Source organism: Belonocnema kinseyi, chromosome 2 (genome assembly GCF_010883055.1).
Source record: "Belonocnema kinseyi isolate 2016_QV_RU_SX_M_011 chromosome 2, B_treatae_v1, whole genome shotgun sequence".
NCBI classification, from domain to species: Eukaryota; Metazoa; Arthropoda; class Insecta; order Hymenoptera; family Cynipidae; genus Belonocnema; species Belonocnema kinseyi.
Genome location: NC_046658.1, coordinates 106,187,021 through 106,197,931, shown reverse-complemented (window position 1 = coordinate 106,197,931; position 10,911 = coordinate 106,187,021). Strand labels below are relative to the sequence as shown.

General features: G+C 26.4%; 1 protein-coding gene across 1 annotated transcript; it reads right to left on the bottom strand.

The window, feature by feature from the left end:
• Positions 1 to 2,819: 2,819 nt before the first annotated feature.
• LOC117168204 (oxygen-dependent coproporphyrinogen-III oxidase) lies at positions 2,820 to 10,556 on the bottom strand. The gene is made up of 2 exons (XM_033353675.1): positions 10,313 to 10,556; positions 2,820 to 4,318 (listed from the first exon to the last, which is right to left on the bottom strand). The coding sequence occupies exon 2, from the start codon at positions 4,305 to 4,307 to the stop codon at positions 3,144 to 3,146; it is 1,164 nt and encodes a 387-aa protein (XP_033209566.1). The 5' UTR covers positions 4,308 to 4,318; positions 10,313 to 10,556; the 3' UTR covers positions 2,820 to 3,143.
• Between the last annotated feature and the right edge of the window lie 355 nt (positions 10,557 to 10,911).

The window sequence follows — 10,911 nt, the reverse complement described above, 5'->3', positions numbered from 1 at the left end:
TCCTGGGAATTTAATAGAATATTTTTAAAAATGTCAAAATAATTCAAGAGATTTCGAAAATTGTCACAAAAGAATCTGGAAGATTTTAAGGTCATTTGTTTAACTTTGCAGGATTTCAAAACAAAACAAAAAATGTATAAAAATTCGAATTATTTAAAAAAAATATTGATCAATTCTAAAAAAATTTTAAATAATAAAAGTTTCTTAATATTTAAAAAAAATTGAAAACGAAATGTATATTTTTGAAGATCTCAAAGCATTTTGAGGATTTTTAGAGGTTTCAAGATATTAAAACAATTTTCTTATGATTCCTGGGAAATATAAAAAATGATTCCGTATTTAGAAAAATTAATTTTAGAACAATTTCAGAATAATGCAAAAGATTTTCAAAATTGTAAAAAAAGGTATGGAAGATTTCAGGACAATGTTTTTACTTTGTAGAGTTTTACAACATTTTAGGAAAAATTATAATCATTCATATATTATATATCATTCATATATTCAAAGCTTCTGAAAAAATTCTTTTTTTAATTTAATATTTCAAAAATTTTTTAATAAAATGTAGAATTTTGAAGATTTAAAAATAAATTAAATAGATAAAAATTTAAATATTCCATAAGAAAAATCAAAAATTGCCAAAAAAGAATCTAGAAGATTTTAAGGCCATGTGACGAGAAGGTCACGTGACCAAACCTGGTCTTCGATTTTTCTTTCCCAGCTTACGTCTAAACGAAATGAGGTATCACTCTGAAAGTTTGGGAAATGAAAGAAGAGGTAATAAAGTCCATGTATCTGCTTTATTCCGGTATGGAAATTTTGAGAAAAAAAATTTTTTTTAAGAAAATACCAGTGGAAGTTTTCTTTCCCAACTTACGTCCACACGGAATGAGATATCGTGTTAAAAATTTGGCACGATAAATAGAAGGCATGCAAAAATTTGTCTCTGGTCCTAAATAATTAGAATAGTGAAAAAAGTTTTTTCTTATTTCTATTTTGGAGAAATATGGTGAAATAAATACCAACCGTGCTGTCGTTAAACCCTGCAAGCAATTTGCAATATTGTCAATGCATCACCCCCGCAATGGCATGCCTAGTCCCTTGTTTCCTATGTCCATGTTCTGCATTTCCCTTTCGGGGTTGGCGTGACTCACTCGGTAGGGGAAAGGAGTAGTGTGTGGAAGCATAAATAAACTTTTTTCTTCCTCCAACTCTTTGCAAGGCCACAAACGATCCTTTAATATTTATTAACATTTCCCGAGAAAAATTTCCGCATTATTTAAACTTTTATTTTTCAATATGGGTGAAAACATATTGATCTTAGGGCTGACTTGATCAGCTGTTACACTCATCACATGGCCTTAAGGCAATTTTTGTAATTACACAGGATTTAAAACAAATATAGGTAAAATTTCATTTGTTTTAAAAGGTATTTTAAAATTATAAAAAAAATGAAAAATAATTGGGGATATGGAAAAAATTCAAACTAACTATAAATTTTTGAATATTTAAAAATAAAAGTTTGAAGTTTAAGGATTTTAAGAATTTTTCAGATATTAAAACAATTTTCTGAAGATTGCTGGGAAAACTAAAAGTGATTTAAATTAATTTTAGGAGAATATGTAAAAAGATTTTCAAAATTGCCCAAAAAAGAATCTTGAAGATTGTAAGGAAATTTTTTCAATTTTGCAGGATTAAAAAGAATTCTCACGTCAAATTCGAATCATTTCAAAAGATATTTTGAAATTCAAAAAATGTAAAACGAAGTGTAGATTTTGGAAGATTTTTAAATAAAATGTTGAAACTTTTTAAGGATTTGGAGAGGTTCTAGGATATTAAAAAAACTTTCTTAAGATTCCTGAAAAAATTTCAAATGATGTTTTGTTTTGAAAAATTTATTTTAAGAAAATATTTCAAGATTAAAAAAATTTTTTTAATTGTCAAAAAAAAATCTGGAAGTTTTGAAGGCAATTTATTTATTTTTTCATTATTAAAAAAAAACTCGAATCATTTTCAAATTTATTTAAATATTCTAAACAAATTAAAAAAACAATTAACATATTTCAAATTTTTTAAAACAAAATGTAATCGTTCCAAAAAAGGTGGGAGTTGGAAGAGAATGGATTGGCAAGTTTACGAATAATATTTGACTACTCATCCCAAATTTCGGGAAGATGTGACAATTCGTTTGACATTTTAAAACAATTATTATCTTATGATTTTTGGGAAATTTTTTTAAAATAATTTTTAATCATTGTAAAGAGTATTTAAACATTCTATAAAAAGGTCAAAAATAACTTAAAATTTGAAATAATTTTAACAAATTTAAAATAAAATGTGAAATCTTAAAAATTTCGTATTAAAATTTTGAAATTTTTTAAGGATTTTAAGAGGTTTTACAATATTAAAACAATTTTTTAAAGGTTACTGCTATAATTTCAAATGATTTTTTATTGTGAAGAATTTATTCTAAGAGAATATCATTATTCTAATTAAATTAAATTATTTATAAATTATTAATTTAATATTTTTATTTCATTATAAGAGAATATGTAGAAAGATTTCAAGCTTTCAAAAAATGCTCGAAATTTCCAAAAAAGGACAGAGAAATTTGTAAGGCAATTTTTTTAATTTTACAAGATTAAAACAGAAAATTAAGAGAAATTCGAATCATTTTAAAAGATATTTGATAGTTGTGAAAAACTAAAAAAAAGTCTACGGATTAATTCGGGATTAAAGAGAATTAGATTAAACTAAAATTCAAACGAAAATAATTCTACTCAATTAAAATCAACTGAAGTAATTTTTTGAAATCGTTATTTATTAAATATAGAGATTTATTAAATCGACACTTATTCTAAAGTAGCTATAAGCTAACTGTAGGTATAAAATATTTATGTCTTTAAAAAAGTCTTTTATATGCCTTAAAAAATAAATATTAATAACAGTCTTCCACTTACATAATCGATCAATCTTCCGGTATTTTTTGTTTGCTCTATATTAATATCCTAAATACCAGAAAAAAAACATAACTGAACAATATTTTTAACAATTTTCTCATCACTAACTAAGGTAAAATGCAATGCTCCTTGAAAATAAACGAGCATTATACTATTATTAACAAACATCACTTTCAAGCTACAAAATTATTTTACCCAATCTCTAGGTTCCTTCAATACTTTCATCAACTTTTCCTCTTTAGAATTAGCTTCTGGCTGATGCATATATTCCCACTTAGCTACCAAAGGAAGGGACATAAGAATACTTTCGTATCGAGCACCAGGCGTATACAATCCAAACTTCGTCCCACGATCATAAATTAAATTGAATTCTACATATCTTCCTCTACGCAATAATTGCCACTGCCTTTCATGGTATCCGTAACCCTTGGTCATGTTTTTCTTAACAATCGGTATGTAGGAAGGAATAACAGCTTCAGCACAAGATGTCACAAACTTGAATGCTTCATCCTGACTTGGTGTATCCAGATCATCAAAGAAAATGCCACCGACTCCTCTTCTTTCGCCCCTGTGAGTTATGACAAAGTAGTCATCACACCACTTCTTCAATTTCGAGTAGTAGGAACGATCATGTTTATCGCAGGCCGATTTCAGAGTACCGTGGAAATGCCTCGCATCACTTTCATCTAGATAGTAAGGTGTGAGATCGGTTCCACCTCCGAACCACCACTGAATTGAGCCATCTTTGTTTTTAATCTCAAAATAACGATAGTTGAAATGAATCGTTGGAACCATTGGAGATCTAGGGTGAATGACAGCACTGACACCAGCAGCGAAGAATGGCAATGATCCCTCTTCAATGCTTTTCCCTCGGGCTCTCATTTGCTGGATCGCGCCCGGTGGTAGAATTCCGGAAACAACGGAAATATTGACACCTGCCTTTTCGAAAACAGTACCATCTTGCAAAACACAAGTTATCCCACCACCTCCTTCCTTTCTGGTCCATCGATCAACCTGAAACCGATCTTCCCTGTCTTCTAGTTTTTCCAATTCTTTACAAAAATCTGCTTGTATTTTCATAATGAGCAGTTCCATCTTGGTCTTCATGTCATTTTTGTTATTTATCAAGGTTTCCTTACTGGTGATGGGCTCTGCCATGAATAATTTTGTATTTAATTCGGGTTCGGCGGCTAGAACTTGAGAAGTTGAGGTCTTGTAAGCCACAATTCCTGCTGCCAAGATTCCAGCACCAAAGTATTTTAAACTGGAACGTTTACTCTGTGTGGTGCTGTGAGTTGAAACTAGGGAACAGAATCTAGTCCAACTTCGCAGAACGGCTTTGGAAGACATGATTTGTAGATCTGCAAAATAATATTCATTGGTTGAATTTTGTTCAGGGTGAATGCAAAACTTCATTTTCAGAAATCCCTGATTTTTCACTGAGCAGTTTTTCATTTTCTTGAACATTAATATTGAAAGACTAGAATTTTAATCTTGTAATATTAGTAACATAGAATCCTTTTTATTTATTTATAAATCAACAGGCTCTAGCCCTTTTTTACGGGCAACGAAAAACTTATACATCTAAGTAATCTAAAATATAATTACTTTTATACATTAAAATTAAAAATAAAAAGCTTAACATTGATTCGAAACCGCATTCTGTACAACGACTGATTCAAAATAGTACACCTCTAGGCCGCATTATTCTTCGATTTGTAGAATGTTTATAGAAGCTAGTTTGAATCGTGTCATAGAAATGTTGAATAAATCGAGAATATAAGAAATAAAACAATTTCAAATTAAAATAGAAAAATTTCAAATCTATTTATATACTTGAACTAAAAAAATATGATTTTTCTAACATTAAAGAAGAATTTTCAGTCCAAAAGGATGAGATTTCTTCCAAATAATTGAACTTTCGACCAAAAAGACGACTTTGTAACAAAATACTTGAATTTGCAACATAATAACTCAATTGTCAACAAAGTCTATGTGCTTGGATTTGTTGGTACATTTTCTCAACATCCACACGAAATAATTACATTTTTAACCAATTAATTCAACTTGAAACCTATAAAAATGAATTCTCAACCTAAAATACGTATTTTTTACCACGATGAAGAATTTCCTACCAAAAAAGGCGAATTTTCCACAAAATACGTAAGTTTTTAAACAAATAGTTGAATTTTCAACAAGAAATGAAAATTTTTAATTTTCAGTAAAAAAATTAATTACAAAAAAAATAATAATTTTCGAAAAAACAATCTTATTTTCAACAAAAGAAGATGAACTTTCAACTAAATTGATGAATCTGCAACCAACAAAATCAATTTCAAACAAAGTAGTTCAACTTTTCACCAAAAAATACCAATTTTTAACCAAAAAGATGAGTTTTTTACTATGCGGTTGAATTGTCGACCCAAAAATATTAATTATTTACCAAAAAGACGAATTTAACACAAAACAATTATATTCTCAACCATAGAGATGAATTTTAAAGTAAAATGATGATCTTTACCCAAAAAATGATGAACTTTTAATTTAAAAAAGTAATAATTTTCAACAAAAAAATTTAAATCACAGCTGAATTTTCAGACCAAAGAAAAGTTTTTAACAATAGAGTTGAGTTTCTAAGACAAAAAGTCACATTTTTTTGAAAATATTTGACTTTTGAACCTAAAAAGATCAATTTTCAACAACAAAATTGATTTTTAATCAACCTGTTACATTTACAACCGAATATGTAGTTCAACATTTAAGCAAAAAAAAAGGCTTTTTACAATGAATTTCGACAGAGAAAGATTTTTTAGTCAATAAAGAAAGAAAAGCATCCAAATTATTGCATTTACAAGCAAAAAAATGATTAAAAAAAAAATAGTTGATTTTTCAACCCCAAACTATGCATTTTCAACGAAAAGTTAAATTAAAAGCAAAAAGACTCATTTTCCACAAGACAGTTGAAATTTCAAACCGAAAATATTAACATTCACAATAAAGGTTCATTTTCAATCAAAAAAAGATTCAATTTCTACTAAAAGAGATGAACTTTTTTACCAAAGAAGACGATTTTTTACAAAACAGTTTACCTTTTAACCCAAAAATATGAATCGTCCACCAAAAAGAAAAATTTACAAATAAGAAAGATATTTTTGTCAATGAAGAAAAAAATTTGCAACCAAATTGTGGAATTTTAGAGTCAAATTGGCCAATTTTCTACATAACGGTTAAATTTTCAAAAGGAAAGTTAATTTTAATAAAATATTACAATTTTCAACTAAAAAGATGGAAGTTCAACTAAAAAATTAATTTTTCTTTAATCATTTCAACTTTAAGCCAAATACTTGTATTTTCAACAAAAGAATTACATTTTCAACCGAAAGAGATGAACTCTGAGCCAAAAGTATAAAAGTAGATTTTTAATAAAAAAGAATGAACTGATTTATAGCTCTGAAGCTAAAAAAAGGAGATATTGGGTAATTTTTCACGAAAAACGAGGAAAATAGTACAAATCTTTAACATTTTTTTCGCATGCAGAGAAAAAGGAACAATATTTTTGTAAGAAACTTAATATACTTCTTTTCATAATTTATACTTTGAACTTAATAGTTATATTTGTGTTACGTTATATTGCTTTTATATTTTGTAATTTATTTATAAATAATTTATTGAAGTGCTTAAATGTTATACTAATGCATTTTGTTATTGTAGCTATATTATAGCTGTAACAAAAAATTTAATTTTCATTACAAATATTAACTAACAACATTTTATATATAAATTTGAAAAATGTATGTGAAATTATAACATATATAATTCTATTAGTGAAAAAACTATGAAACATTCACCACAATCCGGTAGCATATTCTAGTTTTGAATAGAATAATGTTAGCGTACGTGGTGTAAAAAAATTTTAAAAGAGTCTACACAATTTTTACAACTGTAATCTTTTATTAAAAGTTTTACAAAAATATACAAAAGGCAATTAAATAGAAAAACCAATAATTTTGCTGGAATTTTCTTGTATAAAAGTGAAAAATAAAATAATAAGGTACAAACTTTTATATTAAAAAATGTATATACATTTTTATTAATTATGTTTTTACTTTGTTGTGAAACCCTAGAAAGCGTTACATAAAACTAAATTGCTTTCAATGGGCGTTTGACGTCATAAAGACTTAATTTTACGTAAAATATGATTCGGATGAATTCTGTACATTTTTTATATTATTGTATTTTATTGCAGTTTTAATTTCTTACGATAGTTTACAAAAAAGCAAAACTACACGAATCTACAAGGATTTACAGAATTTTCAGTCAACAAGTTTTTTTTCGGCTTAGGATGACAAGTATTTTGAATATTGCAATGTGATAATTTTAATTTAAGATTTGGAAATGGTCTCTATTATAAAACAAAGCTTCTATGTTAAAACTTTACAGTAATTGTAGAATATTAAAAGACAATAATCGTTAAAAAGAAACTAAAAGCTTAGGTTTGAGGCTTTTTCAAATATATATTTAAAAAAGTTTTAACCGTAATATTTACATGTACTTTTTTGTAAAAAGAAATTTATAAAATTTAAGAAAAAAATACAAGTAAATACGAATAGTTAATTTTATCTTGTATTTTCTTGTAGAAAAGTAAAAAAAAATTAACAATAAAGTATAAGTTTCTGCAATTAAAAAATTTATATAACTTTTTATTATTTTTTTTCTTTTTACTTTGTTGTAAAGATCTAGCAGGTACTATAAAAAAATACGGAATTTTATAATATTTTAGTTTGGGTCTTTGAATTCACAAAAACACTTTTAATTGCACGTTAATGATTATAGAACATTACAAATCATTACAAAAAAGAAAATTTCACAAAAGTTGAAATATTGGGAATTTGCACTTAAAATTATGTTGTAAAAACTGGTAGTTGATTGAAAAAATGGACAAATTTACACAAAACATTATTACACTTTTACCAGGAAAGTTTGTTATTATAACAAATCATAGGTAAAGCAGCAATTTCAGTTATACAACATTTTTTAAATTACAATTTTACTTAGATATTCACAAATATCAAACGTAATTTTGAATTATATATGTTGTTTATATTTCAAAATAATGTTATGTAAATTAATTCAGACAAGGAAATGCATTTAAATAAAAAAAAACGTATTTAAAAGTGTGTATAAGTTTATTTTGTGAGATACTGATATTCAGTGATACGGTCTTCAATGTCGCATTAATACTATAAGCGACGGAATTTATTAATTAAATAATTAACTTCAGTTTGTATCGAATAAAATTGATTATGTTCCGAAAAATATCAAACTTATTCACAACTCAAAATTTCGAAATAAAATTTTCAAGCTTTTTAAGGATCTTTAAAGGTTTTAATACATTTTTTATGAGATTGCTAAACAAATTTTAAATTGATTTTTATATTCAAAAATTAATATTAAGATAATATTTAGAAAAATAAAAAAATTAATTATTACGTAACAATTAAACATTTATTAATGTGGAAAAAATTTGAGGGAGATTAAGGTATATTTAGAAGGCTTGACAAGAATTCAAAACATTGAAAACAAAATGTATATATTTAAATATATCAAACAAAAAATGTAGAAGAATTTTAAAGGTTTCAACAGAATACAATTTTGTATAAAAATTCGTAGAAGAATGAACTTTGTTTTTTTTTTTAAATTAATTTTAAAAGAATATTTAAAAAGATTTCCGGCATATTCAAAAAAGAATCTGGAAGATTTAAGAGCGATTTTTTCAATGTTGCAGAATTTTGATCAATTGTAGTAAAAATTCGAGTTCCAAAATATGAACGACATTTGCATTAGATCTCTGGAAAACTCTAAAATCACTTTTTTTAAACAAATTTTTAAGAGAATACTTAAAAAGATTTTAAAACAAATTTTGATCAATTTACAATATTGAAAATGATAGCGTGGATTTCTACTTTTTGAAACCTTTGAAGGGTAGAATGTATAAAAGTTTAAAAAATCTACTTTGCAGTTTAATAGCTTTTAATTACAAAATTTGAAATTGAAAAGTGTTAAAAGCATACATTTTTAAGGCGTAAATCATTCAGCGTTTGTATTAAATGAGTTTGACGCTTTAATTTTAAAAGTTGCGAATTCAAAAGTATTCCACTTTGACTGTTTTAATTTCGGTTAAATATGTAGAAGTTTAAATAAAAAAATGTTTAACTTCAAAATTTTTTTATTTCTTTGACCGTGTTCAATACTTTCTCAATTTTTAAATTTTTATTTGCAGATAAAAACTTGTTCTTTTTCGATTTAGGATGTCAAATATTTGAAACATTCAAACGTAAGGTTCCTTGATATTTAATGACCGTTATACAATATTGTCTTTTAATATTCTACAATTTCTTTAAAGTTTAAACAAAGAAACTTTTTTGCAATAGGGATCATTTATAGCTTAATTAAAAATTTATTTATTTCAATGCTCTAAATATTTGTCATACTATAGTTTCGAAAAGAACAATTTTTTTCTGCGAAACCTGTAAATTCCTGTAACGGTCTCTAATTATATTTTTTGTGAATTCTTGTACGAAATTAAAACTAAAATACCGCTATATACAGAAAAGTACAAAAAAAAAGTACAAAATTCATCCGCAAAAATGGATTTAGTTTTTTGTACTTGTTTGTAACAATGTGTCCACATTTTCTGTTTCATAGCTACTATTAGCAAAGCTACGGCCTTGATAGCGAGCATTTACAAACTAACTTTGTTCAAAAATATTTACAAATTAACTTATTGCAATATTCTAAATATTTGTCATTCTAGGTCTAAAAATGGCAACTTTTTGGCTGAAAACCCTATACATTCTTGTAGATTTTTAATTCACATTCTGTTTTTTATTTTTGTAGAAAATTAAAGATACAATAAAGTAGAAAAAAATACAAAATTCGTGCGAATAATAATAGACAAATTTGGCGCTTTCTTTTAATTTTTGTTGTAATATATTGAATTTATTTGTACGTTTCTACTGGTTTGTCTGTTCACTTTTTTGTACAAATGTTTCCACCAGGGGTAGGAAAATGAGAATTAAAAAAAAAAAGCGGAAGCGCAGGGGAACAGGAAAAAACTGGGATTTCTGAAATAAGACTTGTACCTACTTCATTACCGGCTCATTAGAGATACAAAATGTACAAAAAAAAGGGGGAAAAAAAGAGAGAGAAATGAAAGAGTCACCCTCTGACGATTAGATATAAATATGAGGTAAAAAAAAGTTAGCATATGGTATTTATATCGAAAATGATTACAAATAGAACAGATAAATAATAAACAAAATTAAAGTAAAATTTAATTAGAAAAGTGTACTTACTTTGAAGTTTCTTATGCCGGTATACAAAATGAATTATAATAATGACATCGCACGTAAACTGAAGAAATTTTATTCCGAATTACGAAGAAATGTTGAAAAGTATCCCAAACGGGATACCATTACCCAATATATTATTGAAAAACAAACACGCTTTTTATGTTTATGAAAAAATATAAATTAATTTAACAAATTCTTCGGCACACAAACTGTCACAAACACTTATGTGCATTTTATCACGTATGCAGGTTTGATGACAACTGCCATTAACAGGGATTGGGAACAGGTGATTTTATAACCATGTTTGTGATTGGAGGGTACAAAAGTAGAGGGGAATACCCTGCAAAGCCGCGAACTTTAAAAAACACTACGAAATTGTTCCTCTCTTTGTGAATTTATTCTCGGAAAAAATGCCTTGTCTTTTCCCGTTTTTCAATAATTTTTCAAGGGAGATAATGTTCAAAAATTCAAGCTCTTTAAGCTAGAAATTCTTTCATTCATATTAATCAAAGCTGAACTGTAAATTGAAGCACTAAAAGTGGAACTCTTAAATTTTATACTTGCCCTCTTCCGATTCAGTGTAAAATATTTTCAAAATTGAA

What these genes read in the sequence shown, in the direction of transcription:
- LOC117168204 (XM_033353675.1), bottom strand. Translation starts at nt 4,307, where the DNA reads ATGTCTTCCAAAGCCGTTCTGCGAAGTTGGACTAGATTCTGTTCCCTA.